This window comes from Asterias rubens, chromosome 1, assembly GCF_902459465.1.
Source record: "Asterias rubens chromosome 1, eAstRub1.3, whole genome shotgun sequence".
Classification (NCBI taxonomy): domain Eukaryota; kingdom Metazoa; phylum Echinodermata; class Asteroidea; order Forcipulatida; family Asteriidae; genus Asterias; species Asterias rubens.
The window spans coordinates 11,525,864-11,550,428 of record NC_047062.1 but is presented as its reverse complement, the minus strand read 5'-3'; the positions used below and the strand labels follow the sequence as shown (position 1 = coordinate 11,550,428).

Sequence of the window (24,565 nt, the reverse complement as noted above, 5' to 3'; positions counted from 1 at the left end):
GAAAACAGGAGGAAAATTTATGTACCCTAAAAATATAACAAGTAATTTCATTTGCGTGTATGTGTATCTATGTGAGCGTGTCCACTCGTTAAACCAAGAACTTTTTTAAGACACTGGACAATATTGGTAATTGTCAAAGACTAGTCTTCACAGTTGGTGTATCTCAACATACGCATGAAATAACAAACCTGTGAAAATTTGAGCTCAATCGGTCGTCGAAGTTGCGAGATACCAATGAAAGAAAAAACACCCATGTCACACGAAGTTGTGTGCTTTCAGATGCTTGATTTTGAGACCTCAAATTCTAATCTGGGGTCTCAAAATCAAATTTGTGGAAAATTACTTCTTACTCAAAAACTACATTACTTCAGAGGGAGTCATTTCTCACAATGTTTATACTATCAATCTCTCCCCATTACTCGTTACCAAGAAAGGTTTCATAATAAAAATTATTTTGAGTAATTACCAATAGTGTCCACTGCCTTTAAAAAAGGATATGGTTCAATTCATAAACTGAGGGCAGCCCAAATTTTCTTTACGTACAACACCAAAGGGGTCGCCACTTAAACAACTCTGGTACCCACAAAAATGGAAGAACAAAGCACCCTCCTAAATATACAGGGTTGATAAAACATGGGCATACATACGTGTGCAATAATATGTTTGAAGAACATCGGTACAATCTTGTTGTAGATCTGGTCGCTTGTTAAGCACCTCGGAAGACAACTGTACTTCTCCAGTATGTCTCGATGCAATCTCCAATTCCTTGAGGAGGCTGCGGCAGTCTCAGCTGAGATCAAGGCTGGGATCAAATCCGCTAGACCCGTAATCTTGTAGGGACGACAGAGATTAAAGTTAAATTAATCAAAAGTTAAATCACAGTCCGGAATGCGGTACCTTCCCACTTTTTTTTTTTTACACACACTCTTCTGCTTACTACACCAGAGCTTGGGTCAGGTGAACTATACCGCTTAGCCAGGACGTCACTTATGAAATAAGTAAGACAATTTGTTCAAAGTTGTTGGGTTCAAGGGTTTTAATACCTTTTTGTAGATCAAGTTTTTTGCCATACTCACTGTGAATAAACATGTTTATAATATATTTTACCTGTAGAAGTTTAAGCTTCATTAGTTGTCAAGTTTTTGTCGTAAAAGTGAAAAAACACGGAGCAATGTTTTGCTCACTGATACAAAAGCTGTTTTTCATGAATCTGTTTGCTAATTTCTTTTCAAAAACTACAGCAAGTAATATTTTAAGGGAAGCTTTCTACCATCATTATCTTTAAATCGTGAAAAATTAAATGTTAAAAATCCTGTGTACTAATATGTGTTTTAGGACGTAAAAAAAAAAGTATGCAAACCCTTTATAAGTGAGTGCAATGTGTACTGATGAGTGTCATGAGTTGTGGTTGTACACAGTCTTGGTGGTGTTCCATGTGGAGGTCCAGGTCTAGGTATTGGTGCAAGGTCAACAATCTTCCCATTGGTTGATTTTCACACAGAAGAGCTTTTTTTCTGGGAAAGTGACCATGACTTTAGGGGATGACATTCCAGACTGGGTTCTTTTCTTCCCAAACGGCTGTTGTCATGACATCCACGTATAATTATTTCAGATGGGAAACATTTTTAATAACCAATTTTTTTTATGATTGGTAAACTTTATCGGTGTTGGTGACTGTGATCGAAATACAGATGGGGGTCTGAGTGAGCGACGTGCAATGGTAAATCTACATAAAGGCCTGGTAACTAAAATTCTACCACAAATGACCCTTTGATATTTAAAAAGAGTGGTTCACAAGGTAGCTCATGTCTTCAACACAACAAGAGTAGTTCATGTCATTAAGACGCAAAGCGTAGTTCATTTCATCAGTAACCCCAAAAATAGCAAAGCTCGACAGAAGTTAAAATTTTTTAGTATCACTCATGCACTGGTGTCCGTAAAAAGCAGATTAAAGAGAGACCCTCATTCCAAGCACAACAATCAACAGGTACAACACACATAAAGAGTTTCCACGTTGATGGGCGAGCTTTAAATCTCAAACTGTGGAATGTCATGGCCGACCAGTTAAGAGCACCGCACTCACACTCTGGTGTTTTTGTTCAGCAGAATGTGAGTTTGAGTCACGGTCATGACATTTTGTGTCCTTGAGCAAGGCATTTTAAACGATCATTGCTGCGACTTTCGGATTGGGACATAAAGACATTGGTGCCATGTGTTGTGTAATGCATGTAAAAGAACCCAGTGCACTTATCAATTAAAGAGAAGGGGTTCACCTTGGTGTTTCTATTTCGATTGGCTGCTTACTGCGCCACAGTGCCTTGAAAACCATTTTTTTTTTTTTTTTTTTTTTTCATGCAAGTTGCCAGACACACAAGGCCTGAAGGCCACTTCAAGGTGGTGGCAACAATTATTTTTTCCAGGGGCTGTTTTGTCACCTTTTCTTGGGGCTGAAACAGGGTTACCCCCTTTTACAGTCCATACGGATGTAGGCTTGGGTATCATCAATACGAAGCCTGGCAGGTAGAGCAGTAAGCACTACCTCCCCATGGTGGCAGGTAGAGGAAAAGGGTCTCGTACTTCAAAACCGTAGCTACACACACATGTATCTTGCAGGACAAACACTGAATGTTGGCCACTCCATAAGCGTCATTGAGTGCGACATCTATGAGCGCTACATAGGAAGCCACTAATAATATTATTATTATTCTTATCATGTAAGTGTTAACACTTGGATCTCATGCACATTGCGATATTAACTCCATGCAGTTTGTGTTGATAAACCCGACTGCTTGATTATATTAACATGACCATGTCACGTCAAAGTAAAGGAATGGGAATCATAACACACACAACAGTTTAGTAGTTTCAACTTGAAAGCTTTAGCTCACTGATTACAAAGTTCATACCAGTGCCAATCCTCCAGAGAAATAGTTTTGTTTTTTAATTGTCAAAGTTGAGAAAATCACCCTAAAACCCACTGAAGACCCCAAAAATCACTAGCTGCTCAATTCATTGCAACAAGCGAAAGAAGTGCAATTTGTGTATAGAAGAAAAATCCCCAACCATAAACAAGTTCAAACAAATCAATTTACGCTATAAAAACAACCAGATAACCTACTCAATCGCAGTACTATTGACCATGTGTAGGCATGTGTGACTCTTTGTTTTCATTGATGTTGTTATTATTTATTTTGCAATTGGTAAGTAAACAACTTGCAGGCAATCAAAGGAAGATAGAACTGTGATTATGATGCGAGGAAATTTCATCATTTAGAACGCCCCACGTGCGATCAAAATTATGGTGAGTTTTACGACAACTTTCCAGATTAGTTATGTAAGGTGTTGATTGAAACATGCTTCATAACTAATCAGGCAGTAGTTCATGTTTAGTTCAATTACTTCCTAAATGGAAACAAAGTCATCGCTTAGAAGCCCAAAGAACAAACATCTGGAAAAGCAGATTCTGAATGAAATTAGTACAGCTCTTGAAATGTGTGAAGGTTAACGTAGATGGGTAAAGGTTGAAGTAGACTAAAAATGCCAACGTAAAAGGCAAAGCAAAATTAGACGTCAAATAAAAAGTCTCATCCCCTTAAGGTGTTCCCCTGGCTGCCGCTGTCGGGTTGTATCGTAACCTTGGGTGTGATCCCTGGCTACACGACAGTTAAATAATGTATGGCTTCTGAATGGCACCCCAAACAAAGATGTTGACAAAATACAGAGACCGCCAACATAAGGCTATAGATAGCTCAGTTAGTAGAGCACCAGGGGTCGTTAGTTCAAATCCTGCTCTAGTCAAATTTTCTTTGTTCACAACCCCAAAACAAAACGCAGGTGTTAATTCATTCGCCCGTTTTTTTTTTTAAATTCCTTGGAGTTAATGTTCCCAGTGAGCATCCATATTTGACATCGCCATTTTGCTTTGCGTCAACATCCACGAGGCTTTATGAATCGAGCTCGTAACGGATGACAGCCAGCAATGCATGATGGGGGATTACAATTTACCAGCTTACCCTTCGACACAGGACAAGATTGTCAAAACCAAAGCCAAGAATCTACGATTGAAAAATGGGAGTAGCACGAACATGGTCAAATAATTTTGATGAGAATTTCGCGCCCATTCCCTTTGTGAGGAGGTCGGCTTTTTCCAACTTAAACAAATTTGACAGAGCATGTATGGAGTGAGAGTGTACCAAAAGACCATGAAAATCACCACTTTTCTCATGTTAGAACAAGTTTCTGTTTAGCCCTACCTTTGTTTTCTTCACAGGCCAATCCAAGCAGTGCCTCCAGCCAGTAAAATCAGACCAACTTTTTGAAAATGTGTTTTTTACTTTAAACTGTTTTTTTAAATTTTCATTGGCTACAACACACCAAAAATGCCAATTTAAGCGAAGTTCAAGTTGTGAATAAAATTAAAATTTTTGGAAGTCGGCTTTAAACTTGTTCAATCCCCTGAATGGCTATAATAATTCCTATCATTTTGATTTGCAATTTTAAACCAAAAGTGGTTGATTTCAGCTTAAAATGCATGGTCTATGAGCATTCTAGTTATTGAAAAATAAGCTCATCATAAAACCGAATTTGAACTTGTTTTTGTTTTTAACTTTCTTTCTTCAAAAGTATATAACAAACCAAAAAGGGCAGGAGTGATAAGGGGCCAAACAGAGTGTACCTATCAGATTCCCATAGTTAACTGCAATGAAATGGTTGTGTTTTTTACACTAGCTATCATGGGCAGATCTCATCCAGTGTTAGGAGTTGCAGTTGATGAAGCATCGCAATAAAAATAAATAGTGTTTAAAAAAACGCAAGGCTTTTTTTTTTTATATATTTTTAATACACATACATACAAAGGCTATGCAAATAATTCAGTACGAGTGTTTACCTTTGATTCGGTGACTACGTTGCCACCCTTTGCAAATGTGTCCAAGGTTTCCGGTAAGTGTGATATGATGCCATGAATTACCTGCAGGAGTAAATGAGATTAATCATAATAGTTTACTTGTGGCATGTCATGGCCGAGCGGTTACAAGCACCGGATTCAAGCGTTGGTGTTTAATCAGCAGAGTGTGGGTTCGAATCCCGGTCTTGACACTTGCTACGTAAAATTGGGGAGGTAGTGCTTTCTGCTCTACAAGCCAGGCTTCGGATTGATGATACCCAAGCCTACATCCATATGGACTGTAAAAGGGGTAACTTTGTTTCAGCCCTAGGAGTAGGTGGCTTCAAGAAAGAATAATTGTGGCCCACATCTTGAAGTGGCCTGGCGACTTGCATAAACAAATAAAAATATATGTTATGATATGCAGTTAGAGGGTTTGGGTACTTTTTGTGGGGGGGGGGGGGATCCTATCAAGTCACAATTATTTTTTTGTCTTAGAAATTGAAATTCTTCTTTACCTCAAGTAGCTACGAGAGGTTTGTGAATATCTCGTTTGCGTAGTGTTGGTTTGAAAAAGAAGTGGTGGTTAACGACTCAACATTAGTAGAATGCTGGATGTTGCTTATGTTTTGATAACGTACTAACCCCTCTTAATTATTCTCCCACCATGCAAAGTTTTAAATCCTACTAACCTCGAGTAGATCGTCTTTGAGCAGACTGATTAATTCACCCTGTATCGTAAGAACACTGGAGCCAAGCATCTTGGCGACCTGAAACAAAAAAAGTACACCAGGGAGGAGACTTGATGAATTTAAAGGCACTGGACACTTTTGTTAATTACTCAAAATAATTGTTAGCATAAAACCTTACTTGGTAACGAGTAATGGGGAGCTGTTGATAGTATAAAACATTGTGAGAAATGGCGCCCTCTGAAGCGACGTATTTTTTTTTAGAAAGAAGTAATTTTCCACGAATTTGATTTTAAGGGTTCAAAATCAAGCATCTGTAAGCACACAACTTCTTGTGACAAGGGTGTTGTTTTCCTTTCATAGTTATTTTGCACTTGCGACGACCAATTGAGCTCAAATTTTCACAGGTTTGTTATTTCATGCATATGTTGAGATACACCAAGAAAGAAGACTGGTCTTTGACAATTACCAATAGTGTCCAGTGTCTTGAAATGCAAGTATTTACTGACAAAATATTCCTCCTCTGAATGTAAAGACCAATAAAGACCAATAAGTTGTGAAAATCTAATGGTGTCATGTTTTCAAATTTCTGCTCTAAAAAATTCAACAATGCTGTTTGTAGGAGGAATGTCATGTCATTTAAAATAATTAATTACCAAATGGACTTGACACAATGTATAATTATGCTAATATTAATGGGATTTGAGGCAATGCATGGTGAGGTACATGTATGAATATATATGCGGTAACACCATGTGTATATCTTCTGACCAGCTAGATTTTGATCTTTAGAGAACTGTCTCGCTATATATTTTACTACCAGGGAGTAGATTTTTCAAAATTCGGAAGACTTCTAGGTTCTAGAAAAAAACTGTCCTGCATTTTAACTACTGCTTTTTAACAACACAGGCAGAAGGTAGAGATTGTAGCGACAATACTGCTTTAGCTAATAATACTTATTTCTCGATCATAATAAACTGACAATTTTCCAAGGTGGTCCGATGACCTTGCATGACTACTCACCTCATGGAAACCGCTTGCCATCGTCACTCGTACACACTTGTTCGGGTCGTCACACAGACACGCAAACGTGCCATGTAACTCCATTTTGAAGTTGCGTGGACCAGCAAATAGAACCATACACTGTTGGGAAATCAATAACATAAACACAGGTTAACACACCTTGAGATATATATGGGATTTGAGACATTGCATGGTGAGGTATCAATATGTATTTGGTTTGCAGTGTGTATCTAAACAGGTAGAAGTTGTTCTGTAAAGAATTGTCTGGCTACATATTCTACTACCGCGGAGTAGAATTTTTCAGACTTTTGGAGAGACTTCTCAGTTCTGAAAAGAACAGCCCTGCTTTTTAACTACTACCTGGGTGGAAGGTAGAAATTTGGCTGGGACTACTACTTTAATAGCTTATAGAGTCTTGTTATTAACTGTACTACAGCGGAATGAGTTTGTAATTGGTCTCAATGTTATGACTAGCTTGCTCTAGTTATCGTCAGGAGACTAAAGAGATTTGTTACACGCTTGGTTTTGGGAACCACTCCGGATGGCACAGTGGTTTCTTCCCTTTCACCTCGGTTGACCAAGGTTCGAATCCCGCTAGTACCTGAGCCTTGCATGTGGGTTGGGTTTTCAGTCCCGACCTGTCTATGTGTTTTTTCTGTAGTTGGGGTTTTCTTCCAGGACCGTAAACTGACATTTCTTTATCATCTTCTCTAAGCCCTATCATCTTCAAAAAGCCCTACTTGACAATCTTGGGTGTTCCATATGGTTTTGTCTTAATGTTGCTACAAATTTGATCTTATTAGTTATAAAAAAATTAAAAATTTAAATAAATAAAATAAAAAAACTAGTTAAAAAAAAAAAAATTAATAAGGGATTTCTGATTAAAATGGGAGAAATCACATCCCTGTCCCCATATGACTACAGTGAAGTTTATAATCAATCAATAATTTTTCTTTGAATTACTCAAACTAAGGACCCCCTACAAAGAACCCGTACTACTTTGAATGCATTCAATCCACACTGAGTCCACAGTAGTCTAATCTACTTAAGAGTCTTCATAAGTTTATCAGTTGATTGTTCACAGTCACGAGATAACGCATTTTCTCCCGCTCTTGATGTTATCCCGGCAACCGGGCAACCAGGACAGTACTATAGCATAATCAGTATAGTGTGGACTGTCTGATTATCAGACAGGGCACACCCTGTGTCACTATATAGGCCTTGGCCCACTTCATAGAGCTGCTTTAAGCATAAACAAAGTAGCTAAGCACAACAAAAGTAGCCAAGCACAACAAAAATTATGCTTACCAAAATAAGGTTACCAGCCGAAATACCATGTCACATGTACAATCTGTGAATGGTATCCCGCTTATTTTTTTTTTGCTCGGTAGAAATATTTTAGGCAACAATTTGAGGTAAATTTTTGCTGAACACATTTGCTGAACAGAGCTGAACAAGGAACCAGTAACTAACAGTAATAACCACATGGCATTTTGTTTGTTGGTGGGTTTTTTTCTGCATGATCTTTCTGTGCTAAGCTACTTGTTGTGCTAACGCGGCTCTGTCAAAAATGCACAAAGTGAATCAAGTATAAAGTTCTCAAATACATTATTCGTAAAAGAAATACAACATTCTGTATCGCCGGTGCAAATTAAGCTTCTACTAAAAATTTAACCAAGTTATTTCAACTTGTTTGGGGCTTACTGGAAAGTTGAAAGCACAGTGTCGTCTGCATTCCATATGCCTGTCCTCCTCCCTGTAGAGGTTTAAGATGGGAGGGCTCTGTGGAACAAACAAATCAAAACAGAAATGGTAAACCAGCTACAAGAGACAATGCGGTCAGACAAAGAGATTTCATCCAGTAAACGACCACAAGGGAAAACTGACAGGATGAACTTGGGGTTGAAGTAAGACAAATTGACTTGAGCGGGATTTGAACCAATGAACCCCGAAATTGGCTGGTGCTCCACCAACTCAGCTGATGTTGGCAGTCTTCCTATTTTGTCAACAACTTTGTTCAGGGGCCCAGTCAGAACAAAGATATTGACAAAATAGGGGAGACCACCAACATAGAAAAAGAAATAGCCCAGTTGGTAGCTCGCCCCCACATTTCAAGAGGTCGTTAGTTCGAATACCGATCCAGTAAAATTTTCCTTTCTCAACCCCAAATTATTTCAAATTTACCTAGTCAGTTTCTCATGGGGTGTATTGCTTGATATTGATATATTCAAATCCATTTTGGCTGAACAAGGGTAAGTTGACTTAATCTACAACCTGCTCTACCAAATGAGATGAAACTTTTGTTGTTTAATGTATTCTTCCAGTTTGACTCTTACATTGGTGTGGGGTTTGGGTTGCTAAGATTAATTTGGTTGTTAATTTGGTTGCAATTTAAATAACTCTGTTATATAATAATAACTCCCTTTTTTTTCAGGGGTGGGGACAATAAATACTTTCAACTTGTGTCTTTCTGGAACAACAGTCCTCGAAAGAGATGCAAACCTTCTTAATATTAAATTTTTCTTCTTTTTCTTCACACTCTTAGTCTTAGTTGACCTCGGGATAGTATATTTAAATTTTTCTTTTTTATATGCATTTTCGCCTGCAATTAATATATTTTTGAACCATTAGCAGTCTAGGTACTCCGGGTTATACCTCCATTTGTACCTTAATCATTACATTTTCCTTTACTACTAGGGGCCTATAACTGCTGTTATTTAATGTATGTTTCAAGTTGTGCAAATGGAAATAAACCAAACAACAAAAACATCAATGCAAAAGTACACCACAATAGATCTGATCCTACATGCATGTTTGTCTACTAAGCCATTTTAAATAAACAATCGTTTCAAAAATATAAAAAGCAAAATGTCCAACCAAACTCAAGTGTCAATACCAAGGTTCAATCACCAACACCAAGAATCTGTGTGTTTTGATAAAACAATTATGTACACAAGTCAATATTGCTCCATTTTGTTACAGTAAATGTAGGATTCTCACACTTACTAGTGTCAGTTAGCAAGTACAAAGTCAAACTCAATACAGCCTTATCTACACTGTTCTAGATGCATATTGGCTGTGGGGTGTCTATACATTAGTACACAGCATGAATATTAAAAAATAACTACACTAAAACCGTGTTAACAATTAATGATTAATTAATGATGTCATTGTGCATGGATTCTGTAAACAGCAACTACGCTTATGCGATCATGATGCGTAAGTACGCAGAGACCTAAAAGCGTTGTCATGTCGTACCAATGGGTGCGCTCGATTTGCTTCCCAGTGTCGACCCCGGTGTGCTCATTCAGGTGAGCCCCTGAAAAGAGGTAATCGAACGATCACACTCGCCCTCTCATGGTGACGTCATGCACCTTGGGTCAGCCCCAAGTGACCCATTTCATAGGCAGGGCACTGGGGGCTGACCCAGGTGAGTCCATGGAATGACATCAAAGCTATTCAAACATACCGGGGTTGACCCGGGGAAGCTAAGCGAACGCACCCAATGTTATGTTCAGTTCAGCTGACGGCAAAGGCTACTGTGCGAGGTCATTGATTGTGGCCGGCCACAGACGATGACGGGTAGGCAAAGCGTTGTTCACAATTTCTTGTTTCGCGGTTTTTTTTTTAATGACCTGGCACACTGGATGTGAGCAGCTTAAATTGCGGATCTGAACTCGAATCTATGTTCACACTTGTTTTTTGATCGCCCTTGCGGGATCTGATCTCCATTTGATCTCGCAATAAAGGGAGATAAAAAAGGAGGATATGATCCGATATGATCCTGATTCTGATCGCGATAAACACTCGCCGGTGAACTCCCTTTGATGGCCCTTTCGAGATCAGATCCTCCTTTGATCCTCCTAGCAGGATCAAGTGTGAACGCGGTGTGAGTGAAGTTTGCGGATGAGTTGATAATTGAATTTAGATGGAGAGCAAGCAGTCTGAAAGCTAAGTTAGTGACAGTGAAAAGAACAAAAGCTCTGCATAGTCACAAAGTGATCTTTGTATTTAGTTATTGAGGCATTGCATGGTGAGGTATCAAAGTATAATTTTGCTTGTTGTAACCCCATTTATAAATCTACTTAGCTGTCTAGATTAGGTTCTTTGGGAACTAGGTCTTGCTTTTTTATTCTACTGTCGCGGAGTGAATTTCTGAACTTTCTGACTTCTCAGTTCTCAAAAAAACTGTCCTGCTCATTAACTACTACCTGTGCAGTAGGTAGGACATCGGCTGGGACTACAAATATTTCTTTTGTTAATATTATGTTTGGGCTCAGCTTGCTTAAAGGCAGTGGACACTATTGGTAATTACTCAAAATAATTATGATCATAAAACTTTACTTGTTAACGAGTAATGGAGAGCTGTTGATAGTATATAACATTGTGAAAAAGGGCTCCCTCTGAAGTAACATAGTTTTTGAGAAAGAAGCAATTTTCCACAGGTTTGATTTCGAGACCTCAGAACTAGATTTTGAGGTCTCGAAATCAAGCATCTAAAAAGCACTCAACTTTGTGTGACAAGTTTTTTTTTTTTTTTTTTTTTCATTATTATTTGATTATCTCGCACTTGCAACGACCAATTGAGCTCAAATTTTCACAGGTTTGTTATTTTATGCATATGTTGAGATAAACCAAGTGAGAAGACTTGTCTTTGACAATTACCAATAGTGTCCATGTCTTTAAGTGCTTTAAAGGATTCAGGTACTTTTTCAAAATGTCCACAGATTTACATTAAACTTACAGGGTTTGAAGATAATGATAGTGGAAAGCTTCCCTTCAAATATTACTAACTGAGGTTGTGTAGTTTTGAGAAATGAGTAAAACAATAACACATCCTTTTTGTCTCAGGAAGACCAACATTATTTTAGCATGTAAAATCCCATTAACCAGTTATGATATTATACCAAAACCATAGCATACATGTAAGTGGTTAATACATTTTTACATGCTAAAACTGAGACGAAAATTATTTGTTTTACTCATTTCTCAAAAACTAAAGCACCCCAGTAAGTAAAATCTCAAGGGAAGCTTTCTACTATCATAATCTTCAAACTGTGTAAGTTTAATGTAAATATGTGGACATTGTGTTTGGTGTTAGGATAAAGTACATAAACCCTTTAAGAAAATTTTAGTTTATTATAAATATAAAAAAAAATACTCTTTGACTTTATATACTCAGAGTGCCAGCTCATTCATGTAGTTCTACACATTCTGTTTCTTTGGTTACACCAAACAGAATGGCAGAAAGAAACAAGACGGCAGTAAAATGATAAAGATGCTAAAAGATGAGCAGCAATGTTTAGATGTCTACAGCAAGTGACGATCACCAATTGATGTTAAATTCACCTTATGTTGGGAACTTCCTGTTTTTAGTGAGTCCTAGAAGTGAAGCATGCAACACAGAAATAAACACAAAACAAAACCAAAATAACAAACGCATTTTTAAGTTTTTAGCCAGACCAATCTCTGATTTTAAAATGAGTGGCTCCGACTTGCTACATTGATCGTCACGGCATGCAGATGACATCCATGACTTTTTGTTCTGTTTTTCTCTTGCGAAAAAGCCAGTTGCTTCCAAAGTTAATTAACCACACTTTATAGCAAGTGGGTTTCAAGGACCAGCCATCATTCACCAAACTCTTCCTAACTTAGGAGTAATCTTAGGAATTAGAATGAGTTAAGTTCTGATCCATAGACGTTATGACATTGAACCTATCATATAAGTTAGAGCGAGTTACTCTACCAACTCGGGTTAGGATAAATCCTAGTGTTTCGTATAATCGGCTGCAGGCCAAATTAACATAAATCTCTGTATGATCAAGACATTGGTGGCTACATTTGGGGCTCTACGTGGGAGCAGACTTACCATGTAAATCCATCATTCTTTACAAATGGAGCATGCTCAGAGCGGCGTCCACAATGAAAATTTACCCGGTAAGTCTGCTCCCACCTATTGTTTAAAAGTCTTCCATTCAGATGCAGTTGAAATATGGCTCCTCAGGATGAAGTTTTTTTACAGGTTGTTTCATTTGACAAAAATTTGGCTAGCCACTCGTGAAGTTAATAACAGTGAACTTCTCACAAAACAAATTGCTGGTTAAATGGTCAAAATGGCAGACTTTATAATTATGCAAATCCACACAAAACAATGGCTCTGGGCAATTTCAAGCTCTTGCACCAGTGAACTTCTCACAAAACAAATTGCTGGTTAAATGGTCAAAATGGCGGACTTTATAATTATGCAAATCCACACAAAACAATGGCTCCTGGCAATGTCAAGCTCTTGCTGTTCTTTGGACACTTGTACACTTCCGAGTTTCTAATTTGAAATCTGTTCATTGCATAAAACATAGAGCAACCTGCTTTTAAGTAGCGTCACTTACCTGTCTGTCGTTGACCCTTGTTTTCTCAGGCACCAGACCGATCACACATAACTTGCAGTAGAAGTTCAAGAACCAGATTTTCTGGTCTTCTGTTAGATTGACTGTGAAAGAAAAACCATGGAAACCATTTAAGTGCTTTTAAACAATTGGCGTTTAGTTCCCCTGTGGGGACAGTAGATGTTTTTGTGAGGATGTAATATGCATGTTAGTATTTATTTTGTATTCTTCAATCTTGTTGTTGGTCTACTACGAACTAGTTACCACAAATAAGCCATATATTTGGCAAATCTGAGCGGCGGGGAGGGGGGATGTTGATTTCAACTGATAATGGTAAGTTTGGGCGTCAGAAACCTCAATAATAGTACGGGCAGATAGGGGGTGGGGAAATTATTTTTCCGGGGGAAACTAAAGGGGGGGGGGGGGGTCTTGACCTAAATTATGCTCAAAATTTTTCCTACATTGGGGACATTAAAACTGGCATTGATTCAAACAATGTGAGGCTGATTGACAGAAATGTTCCATACAAACTTCAATATTGCAAAGAATGTTTTCTGCCAATGATGAATTACACTTTCATGGGCAAAACTGAACAAACATTCGCAAAAAACACTCGTCAAAATTAATTCCATGTAAGCATGCAAGAAAAACTGGGAATTACATAAATGGATGTGCTGTATCTAAGGTAACCAAATGAACAATCAAAGGGTTTTGATGCGCGTCGTTATTTCTCACATATTGTAAAAATTGAGGTCTGTGTCAACAGACATGTACAAATGTAATAGAAGTCCATGGTCCAATCACCTTCATTGACTATAAAGCATACGTACAAAAGGGCATCCCATTGTGGCATTGACAATGGTACGACCATTAGTTATGTCTGATACAAACATCGCAATTCATTCATTCAGTTCCCTGAGCCAATGACTAAAAGCAAAACACCAGCTCAAAATTAACCTTAAAGACACTGGACACTATTGATAATTGTCAAATAATACTCTTCACAGTTGGTGTATCTAAACACATGTATAAAAAAACAAACCTATGAAAATTTTAGCTCAATCAGTCGTCAAAGTTGCAAGATAATAATGAAAGAAAAAAACAACCTTGTCACACGAAGTTGTATGCTTTCAGATTCTTGATTTCGAGACCTCAAATTCTAAACCTGAAGTTTCAAAATCAAATTTGCGGAAAATTTCTTCTTTCTCGAAAACTACATTACTTCAGAGTGAGCCGTTTCTCTTATACTATCAACCTCTCCCCATTACTTGTTACCAAGTAAGGTTTTATGCTAATAATTAGTTTGAGTAATTACCAATAGTGTCCACTGCCTTTAAACATTATTTACATATCAAGTTCCTTGTGTATACAAGCAGTAAAAACGATTTTTTTTTTTTTTTTTTTTTTTTTGGCCAATACCTTAATTAGTAATTTTGGATACCATTTTAAGCAAGTTTTAGACAGCCAAGTTTTGTGAAAAGGGAAGAGCAGTTTCTACCTATGGCGTGTCATGACCAGTGGTTACGACCACCTGACTCTGGTGTTTCTTACACCAGTGTCCTAAGCAAGACACTTAACCATGTTTTGTTCTTCAGATGGGACGTAAAGCTGCTGGTCCCGTGTGTTGTGTAACGCATGTAAGAGAACCCAGTGCACTTATCACAAAGAGAAGGGGTTTCACCCCATTCCTGGTTTGATTTGGCTGCAGATAGTGCATGGTGCTATGTAAAAGGAGTAGGTCTCAATTCAAACATAGTCCTACTTGCCTTGCAGAAAGAAAGAAAAATGAATGTTAAAGCACCTTGAGCGTCACTGAGTGACAGCTATATGCACTGTATAGGAAGCCACTTTTATTATTAATATTATTACTATTATTACCTGATAAGCCATGGCAGAGTCGACCAAACTGCCTGGCCACAGCGGGCAAGGTGGAGTCTTCACTTTGCATGGCGTTCTCACAGAACTTGCACACCAGTGGAATAATAGTCTGCGTACATGTCTCTGAAAAGATTCAAGAAAACAGAATAAGGATCATAAAAGTGGTCTTCATTATTCTCCTGAAGACGATCACAGCATGCTGGTTAAAAGTTTGGTCGTTAACCACTGGTTCTTATCTGAACCAACACTACTCAAAAAGAGATATTCACAGAAGTGTTACCGCAAACCTCTCTTAGTTATTATACCTCCAGTATGCAAAGTTTCATATCCTACCTATTCCAAGTATGACTATAAAGTGGAAAGTATAAATTTGAGATAAAACACATATATGCAGAGTCTTTCTTGAAAGTTATATATAGCTTTTGAGAAAGACTCTGATAGGATTTTTTTTTCTTTTTTAAGTCAATACGAATGTAGGCTTGGGTATCATCTATACGAAGCCTGGCCGGTAGAGCAGAAAGCACTACCTCCCCAATTTTACGTAGCAAGTGTCACGACCAGGATCCGAACCCACACCATGCTGATCAAACACCAAAGCTTGAATCCGGTGCTCTTAACTGCTCGGCCATGACACTGCCAAGGATCTAAACGTAGGGTCTTTAACTTTTCTTGCATTTATACCTTGTTCAATTTTCTCATAAAAACACACAAACACGAGAGACAAATTGTTGAACTTTTATACAGAGCCAAGATACTGATAAATTGTCAAATACAGAACACTTCTCTAAACAGATATACAAGATGAACAATCATGTAAAAACAGCTGTATTTTTCAACATCAATCAATGAATTGTGAGAGCCATTCCAACAGGAAAGTTCAATCTAAGAAAAATAAGTGATTTTGGGGGGAAAATAAGAGCAAAATTTCTTCCCTCATTTTCTGATGACTATCAACTACATATAAAATGACATCTAGTGCCTTGAGCTAAAAAAAAAATAAGAATAATATCAATTTTTATTCTCAAAGGAGCATGAAAAGAAATGTAAGTTTTACGCATTTACATTCAATATGTTGCCGTTTAATATGTTAACCAAATGTCCATTCTAAAAAGTCAAACTCCAATTCAGGTTCAGAAAATCCTATAAATATGATGATCCCAACTAATTTTTGTTTGTTTGTTGCGTGGTTGGTCCATCCCAACTGTAGCTCAAGTTGGAACTGGTTCTAATGTAGTTGGAACGATGCTCAAGTTATGTATAAAAACTAGTAGGGAGATGGCCTTAGCTTTCGATTCAAACTCAACTAGGCCTTAGTCTTGTCCGTTACCAATACAAAACCAGCAACCACTTCTCTGAAACTGAGACCTCATTTTCAAACAAACAAACAAACAACATTTCCCGATTGACCCAAAGCAAATCAAAAATACCAGCAGCACTTATCTATATCTACACAATGCTTGTTACCTCGGACAGACTAACAAACCGTGAATAAAATGTGTCAAGATCTTCTTATTGTGGTGACCTACAAATCTACAGAACTCCAATATTAAAGGCAGTGGACACTTTTGGTAATTACTCAAAATAAATATCATCATAAAACCTTTCTTGATTACGAGTAATGGGGAGAGGTTGATAGTATAAAACAATGTGAGAAACAGCTCCCTCTGAAGTGACGTAGTTTTCGAGAAAGAAGTAATTTTCATCGAATCTGATTTGGAGACCTCAAGTTTAGAATTTGAGGTCTCGAAATCAAGCATCAGAAAGCACACAACTTTGTGTGTGACATGAGTGTTTTTTCTTTCATTATTATCTCGCAACTTTGACGACTGATTGAGCTCAAATTTTCACAGGTTTGTTATTTTTTGCATATGTTGAGATACACCAACTGTGAAGACTAGTCTTTGACAATTACCAATAGTGTCCACTGTCTTTAACATGCTCCACAGGTATGCGTTACGGACCAGTGTGGTAGAGTACACAAACATACAAAGTAAACATAGACTCATGCATTTAATTAATCCACTAGTGCTTTGGGATTCAGGTGGGTGTTGTACGTGCACAAACAACCACTACACAGAGACATCCTCATTGAACATCGAGTCATAATATTGAAACAGCATTCACTCGCTACATGAGCACATCGCAATTGGAAACACGCCACAGAACTTTGAGCTGAATGCAGTAGGAAGAAGTCCTTCTTGAATAAACATACTTTGGTCTGTTGAATGATTAGGTAGTTTTTCTTCCAGCCATGGGCATAGCATTAAATGCAAGAGTCTCAGGCAATCAACTTTGCAAGTCTCTGGCGTAGGCCTATTCGAACATTGAGATGCGTTCAAGAATTCGGGTACTTTTTTAAAATGTCCACAGATTTACATTAAACTTACCGGGTTTGAAGATAATGATAGTGGAAAGCGTCCCTTCAAATATTACTAACTAAGGTTATGTAGTTTTTGAGAAATTAGTAAAAAAAAGTCACAAAATAATTTTGGTCTCATGAGACCAAAATTATTTTAGCATGTAAAATCCCCTTAACCAGTTATAATATTATACCAAAACCATAGCATAACTGGTTTATACGTTTTTACATGCTAAAACTGAGACGAAAATTATTACTTTACTCATTTCTCAAAAACTACAGCACCTCAGTAAGTAAAATTTCAAGGGAAGCTTTCTACTATCATAATCTTCAAACTGTGTAAGTTTAATGTAAATCTGTGGACATTGTGTTTTTTGTTAGGAAAAAGTACATATACCCTTTAAAGTGTGCAAGCTTGTGTCATTCAAGCAGTATAGGCAGGTACCAAAGTGGAAGTGGTTATAACAATTGTTTGAATCTGCACTGTTTCAAAAACCAGAATTGTATTATGACACATGCAAAATTTGGACAAACAAAAGGAATAAATAGACTGCTCAGAACAAACAAAAAGGGTCATTCCTGCATGTTGTATTGGTTTCATAAAATTACTTTTGCATATTTTTTGACCTCCTGGTAAATGAGTGGTCTGCAACATTTGTTGATTAGCAAAAAGAAACATTCATTTAGTAAGTAAAACAATTGTTTGTTGATTTTGATATATTTAAATTTAAATAAATTATTTCATGACTTTTGATCATTACAAATATGAAATTGCAAATTATCACCGTAAATTTCTCAGAGCAGATGAAATTTCATCAGCAGTGAAATTTGTGTACACTTGCTCTCTTGTTCTTAATACAAAGTCCGTAAGAAAATGAAAAGCTGGAAAAAACATGGAGCATGCGAACACAAAAAGCAGACAATGTCACGAGTTTTAATACAATGAATTTTACATCTGCGTTATCTAACCTCTAGTATGATTCAAACCTGGTTAGGATGCATGAATGAAGATGAGCATGAAAATAGGTCATTAATAAATATATATAAATAAAATATTACATGTTGATATTTATTTATTTACACATCACCAGGTGGTGATTGGGAAACAAGAAGAAAATTGTGGAGGGAAAATCTCAAAATGAGAAAAACCCTTGCAATCAGGTAGGGTCTGAAAACTCAATCTACTTGCATACTCCAGTTTGATGTAGGATTCGAACCTGGGTTCCACAGAGGTGAAAAGCAAGTAAAGAAAACACCGAGTCACAACCTGACACTGTACAAAAGGGGGAAGAAAAAAACCCACACGGGTTTAGGTTGGCGCAGTGGTGTCTTGCCTCGCCTTCCACCTATGGGACCCAGGTTTGAATCCCTGTATTTGGATTTGAATGCGTGGGGACTGCGTGGGTTTTGGGAAAAAATTCTCTGAGGTTTTCCTCCCACATCTAAAACTGAAAACGACTTCGTTGTATTCTCTCTTCTCGTTTGGCTCTAATAAGAGCGTTGAGAATAAACATCCAAATCCAAAACGTCACACACACATGTTTTTAAAGGATGTCTCTTTTTCTCCCTTTTTCCTGAGAATCACTTTCCACAAAAGAATGGAAAAACATAGATAATGACACTTCAAATTATATGCATTTTCAGCAATGAGCAAATCAAACCACGGTACATTTGCAAAAACAAACAATCACCGTCGAAACAAACACCCTACGTTCACTTGAGATTGGTGCGTACACCTCATTGTGATTGCTCGTTGCTTAGCAACCGCTTCCCCCATGTGTGGGCATTCTCAGTCAAAAAGAGGAATGCTCTTGAAGGCTGTATACATGGCCTCCATGCTGAATGGTACAATCTATAATTGTGTACATGGGTATTTAAAGAACCGTGCACCATTTGTGATTCACTGAACGTTTCATTCAGTCTATTGCTAATGTACACCCTGTACTAGTGGGCTTATCGGAGCAATGCAATAAGTGGATCTTTATGTACTGTATGAATTTCCCAAGCAAAACAAGTAAATAATAATAATAATAATAATAATAATACTGAAATGACTAGAATAAGTAATGTTGTCCAGTTACTGAACCAAAATGAATTGATTTGTGCAATGCATAGACTCTAAACCAATATCTGTACATGTATGTGAGAGACTTGCATTCATCCCCTTTGGGAACTGATCTCTGCTAATTTCCCTTGTTGGGAAAACCATCTTTAATAAATAAACAAACAAACAAACAAACAAACAAACACATCAACACTCAATAAAATAAAATAAAATAACAAACAGTAATAGTATCTTCAAATTTGAGGATCTCTTTGTTTGATTATCAGACATACATTTATATGAAAAATAAATCAATGCTACATGTATGTGAAAAACTTATTGGATGTGTTTAGAGTATGATTTGATCATTATGATTTACCAAACAACATTTAGACAACTGCACCAGCACAAGTTTTTTTTCTTAACCCATGTGCTTGCGGAAGCAGAGAATTCTGTGCATACATCAAGCGAATTTTATGGGTTAACTGGGAATTTTGGCTTGTGCACATGTGACCCCATGTTACTAGGTATTCTACGCTTACACAGCTAGCACGCTTGCATGGCAAGCGAAGAATGGTTATCTTATAAGCGCAGAATTCAGCAGTAAGCAGGGCTATGAAATCAGGCCCTGTATTGATAAGCTGTGTGTGATCTTAGGCTAAACCAAACTCACCATCATCCAGCAGACTAAGCAGACTAACTATGGTCTCCAGCGCCGCTAAGCGTACGCAGCTCTCCTCATCATTGCTTAGTTCCACCAGCTCTGGAAGTATTGCACTCTTGGTGGGCTCCAGCCTTAAAAAATAACAACAAGAAGTTCAGTTTTCAATTCAGGCTCTAGCCTACATGCTTTATCGAGCTAAGCCTAGCCTATCATGTTCTTGTTCAAGCCTTCTGTGACAAGTGTCAATTTCACTCAAGATGTTTATCATTCGACGTCTGTTATATCTTACCCTACATGTACCTTTAACCAAATTTTATACAGCTGCTTAAAATAATCTCACTGCTACTGTAAACAAGTCACTCATTGTACACATGACATGTGCGAGTATACTCCAGAGGAGGTTTCTGCACAGTATAGGAAGATGATGATGTCCATGTTGGTTGGTAATCTATTGTGCTAAGCAACATTTTTCAATGCTGATCAAGTTTGCGTGCTCAGCCACATGGCCAATGTCACGAAGCTGTTCCTATTTGCTTAGCAAATTCTTACATACAATGTAGTTGTTCATACGTATGTATAAGCAAAATCATGATACATGCGGATGCACATGTATACATACTTTGCACAGGAATAGGCAAGTAGGGCAACTTTGAGTGAGGCTTGAAGGCAGGCCAAAAATATTATATCTCTAAATTTTTGATATTATGGAGCAAACATGTGAGGGTAAATTTTCATCAAAGTTCATCTCCAGATCACGTGACCCACAAGGTCAAATCCAAGGTCAACGTAGAAGGCAATAGTTTTTTAAACCTAAACACATTCCTACAAAAACAGTAATGGCAGATTTGGAAAGCTTATGCAATTTCCTTTCCAAAGACACCAATTTCAAACAATTTGACCCAATGGTTATGTTCAGTTGAATATACGCAGCCAGGCGCTTTTTGACAAAAATCTACGAGAAAATGCATACTGTTGCTCAAGAACCGTTTATCAGATCAAGCTGGAATTTAAAACTTGGGCTTGTTGAGCCATGATTACCCCCATTAACTAAAACTGCCATTTTTTTGTGATTTGACACAGAATGACCTTTTTTCTTCTTTTTCATTTCCTGATTTTCCCCAGTTGCAGTTTTCTTCCCACATCTAAAACATTTAAAACTGAATTTCAATTTCTCTTGACCCAATCACCAACAATTTCATTTGTAAAAAAAAAACAAAATCAAAACGAAAGCAAAATCGTTAAATAGAGACAATTTTGAACGCTGAGTAAAATAAAGGGAGAGCACATCAAAAAAGGTGAGCCTATAACATAATTATTTCACTCACCCTAAGCCTCTGGCAACCGAGTCTAACTGTCTACACATACAGGACCGCACTTCATAGTCAACATTCTGACACAGCGACTGAACTAGCGGCAGTATGTCTCTCTTGATCCTGTGGTTAAAAACAAATCATAAACCATCAAGACAAAATGGATTAGTTAAAAGAAATGTAAACTTGACTGCTTTATTGAAAACAAACAGTGGAGTAATACAGCTGCAGTTAGTGATGTATTAACACAAACAATCTCTACTTGAGTGCCATAAATTACAGTTAGCTTCAAAACCCTTGGGGAGTACATTCTGGAGAGGGTTTTTGATGTGACGCCCAGTCTGTGTACAAATAGCTTGACAGTCATGTTGTGAAACGAGTCATGTTCAATTTTTGATTGGATTATCTTCTTCTAAAACCCGCTACCTTTCCTGAAACAAGGAATAATTTCATGACGATTGGTGGTTAAAGTCTAAAAAGGGAAGGTACATTTTTGGTAGTCCCTCTTAAAATTAAGGGCAATAACAATCTTTGGTAGGAAGCCTACATCAGCTTTTGATAGTATAAAGCATTTTGTGAATCATTTCACTTTGAAGTTATGCGGCTATGGAAAAATGTTATATCAGTTTTTATCACTCAAAATTTGAATCTTAGAGATTGTGTATTCTAATTACAGAGTATTCTTCCTGCATGGACATCGACGCTTTGGATTTTCTGCGATATCTCAAAATCACGACCACCTTTTGAATTAAACTTTCACAGATTAGTTTTTTTGTATATATCTATCTATATTTGATATAGGATTAAAATAATCAATTGGTTCCGAAAACAAATGTTTCTTTTATGCCATCCAACAAGCTCGGACTTGGACTTTCATACTAACCCGAAGAATGAACTTTGAATAAATATAAATCTGATCGTATAGTTGCCAGACATCAACTACATGTTGAAAATAACTGTCCCTTTCAAAACATCGGAACCACCTCATGGCCACAGCTTTGTGTCACTGGTACTGGTACATATTTCATGGGTAACCAGTAATGACCATTCATTCAACTCAATTGATACTTCTAAATTTCAATTTCAAGTCACATTTTAAAACACCAAAAATTACAATTGTAAATATAAGTCACATTTTGAAATACTAAAAACTACAATTCACTTTACGAAAAGTTGCTGTTCGAAAACTTTCTTTTTGAAAGATCAGATTTGTTTAGGGATAATTCTCAATTGGCAAATACGTGCACCTTTCTGGTTTAAAGCTTTGTCCCTGATTGGAAATGCCAGACAAGGTATCTGTGTACATGATGTGTAACTGTATACTCAATTTCAGTCTCAAATTCCACTGCATGTACATGTTATTTAGTGAACTCTCAAAAACCAATCATATGCCGGCTGTATATTAATTCAGAATGCAATACATGAATGCTGGTTTTTAGCCGATTGACTTGAAAAGGAAAATAAAACCCACAAAAGTGACTACTGTTCGCTAATGAACATACACACAATGCAGAAAGTGAATGCAATGTCTAGTTATTACCAATGAGGCATAACCCATTGACAGGCCGGGTCCATTCATCAAGAAACTACAACCCATTTGTGGCTTTTTGCACCTCCTTTTGAGGAGCAGTCAAGCATTACCCCAAACCAAAATAGAAGTGGGTTCACATGTCACAATCAGTAACCGGGCTTGCTGCATGTGGGGTCTCTGAATTGATAGAAAGGGGAGGTGTCCATATTCAAGTGTTCATATTCACACCCCTTCTGAAAAAAAGTTATCCAAATATTGAACTCCCAGAGCAGAAACTAGGGACACGGTTGTGGGAAAGTTTGCATGGCGTCTGGTATCCCAAGGGAAGTTAAAGACCCTCTGGTTTTAAGCAACTAGGATAGGCCTTGAGAAGTTAAATGCCACTACCATTTAGCAAATTCCGGTGACTGTTTATGTTTGGAAACTATTGGCGGGTGGCGGGAAAAAAAACCAAAAGTGTCTCAACACATGAGCTGACATGCAGGCTCATACCCAAAAAAAATTTGAGGTGTTCATTTGGTGTTTGCAAGTTTTCAATCCTCATCTCATTTCCATCAAAAATGGACGGAAAAAGTTCCCTGTCTTTTTCATCAACTTTTTGAATGAAATTTGACAGTTTCTACAAAAGTAGTAACTCTTATACACTCACATTTACTTCAGTATGATCATGCATGTTAATTCACATGTTGAAACTTGTGGGTGTTTTCAGATACGGGAAAAATTGCTACCTTGACTGTCGACATGTTTTTTTTTTTTGGGGGGGGGGGGTTGAAAAAAAAAAAAATAGAGAGAGAGGGATTTGAATCTGCGACCTCCGGATTGACTGAGCTATCTAGCCCTGTATTAGCGGGCTCCCCATTTTGGCATTATCCTTGTTTAAAAGTACCAGTCATAAGCATTAAAGGGATCGCTGTTTGTGATACAACCTCAGTAATAGGATAGGGATTCAACTTTATATTTTATAAATCACTTTCTGTTTCCTTTCATATACAACCAATCGCCTTCAGAAACCAAGCATTTATTTATTTATTTTGTTCGCAAAATTTCACCAGCTGGAGATAAACTGAACAAAGTTAAACAGAGGCTTTTCACTGTCTCTAACTAGTAAAACAAAAGTTATATATTAAAAAAGTGTCATAAATTTGCTACATCATTCTCACAGATTCAGTTTCTGTGTGTCACATCGACTTCATTTGTTTATCTCCTCTTGATACTCACATAAAGGAATCGCAGCGTGTCGCTACTTTGCCCAGGATCCGACAGCTCGCTAGTCTGGACTGCACTGACTGGGACAACTGGCCCTTCTCCACTGCCACCGTCAAAACCTGTCAAATAATTACAACAATAATCAGGCCGCTTATTAATAAAGATGGAAAGCCCAAAACCTGTCAAATAATAATCATAATAATCAGGCCGCTTATTAATAAAGATGGAAAGCCCACAACCTGTCAAATAATAATCATAATAATCAGGCCGCTTATTAATAAATGTGGAAAGCCCAAAACCTGTCAAATAATAACAACAATCAGACTGCTTAGAATTAATAAAGATGGAAAGTCATACAATGGGGAGATCGTGACAGGCTTGGGGAATGGGCTTCTTCTTTTCAATGATGACAAGTTACGAGAATCAACTTGTCACAATGCCTGCCACAATTTAATGAATTTTATAATTATTATTTTGTATTACTCTTACACCCAGGTCTGATCTATGCAATACTGCAGGGGGAAAATCCACAGGCTAAATAAATATATGTAGAATATCTTTGAGAAATTGCTAAAAGGATAAAAAATGAAATA

The 24,565-nt window shown here is 37.4% G+C and overlaps 1 protein-coding gene across 4 annotated transcripts in view; it reads right to left on the bottom strand.

The window, feature by feature from the left end:
- The window catches only part of LOC117292034 (serine/threonine-protein phosphatase 4 regulatory subunit 4-like), a 57,581-nt gene that overhangs the window by 12,340 nt on the left and 20,676 nt on the right, over nt 1-24,565 (bottom strand). For 3 of the 4 annotated variants that reach the window (XM_033773997.1, XM_033773994.1, XM_033773995.1), the window contains exons 6-16: nt 23,985-24,091; nt 21,251-21,358; nt 19,935-20,056; nt 14,859-14,981; nt 12,984-13,084; nt 11,947-11,979; nt 8,302-8,379; nt 6,598-6,717; nt 5,578-5,655; nt 4,889-4,969; nt 648-830 (exon numbers count right to left, since the gene is read on the bottom strand). In XM_033773997.1, coding sequence (XP_033629888.1) covers nt 648-830; nt 4,889-4,969; nt 5,578-5,655; nt 6,598-6,717; nt 8,302-8,379; nt 11,947-11,979; nt 12,984-13,084; nt 14,859-14,981; nt 19,935-20,056; nt 21,251-21,358; nt 23,985-24,091 — 1,134 coding nt within the window. The remainder of the gene's footprint in view (nt 1-647; nt 831-4,888; nt 4,970-5,577; nt 5,656-6,597; nt 6,718-8,301; nt 8,380-11,946; nt 11,980-12,983; nt 13,085-14,858; nt 14,982-19,934; nt 20,057-21,250; nt 21,359-23,984; nt 24,092-24,565) is intronic. The other variant, XM_033773998.1, reaches the window with a different exon arrangement.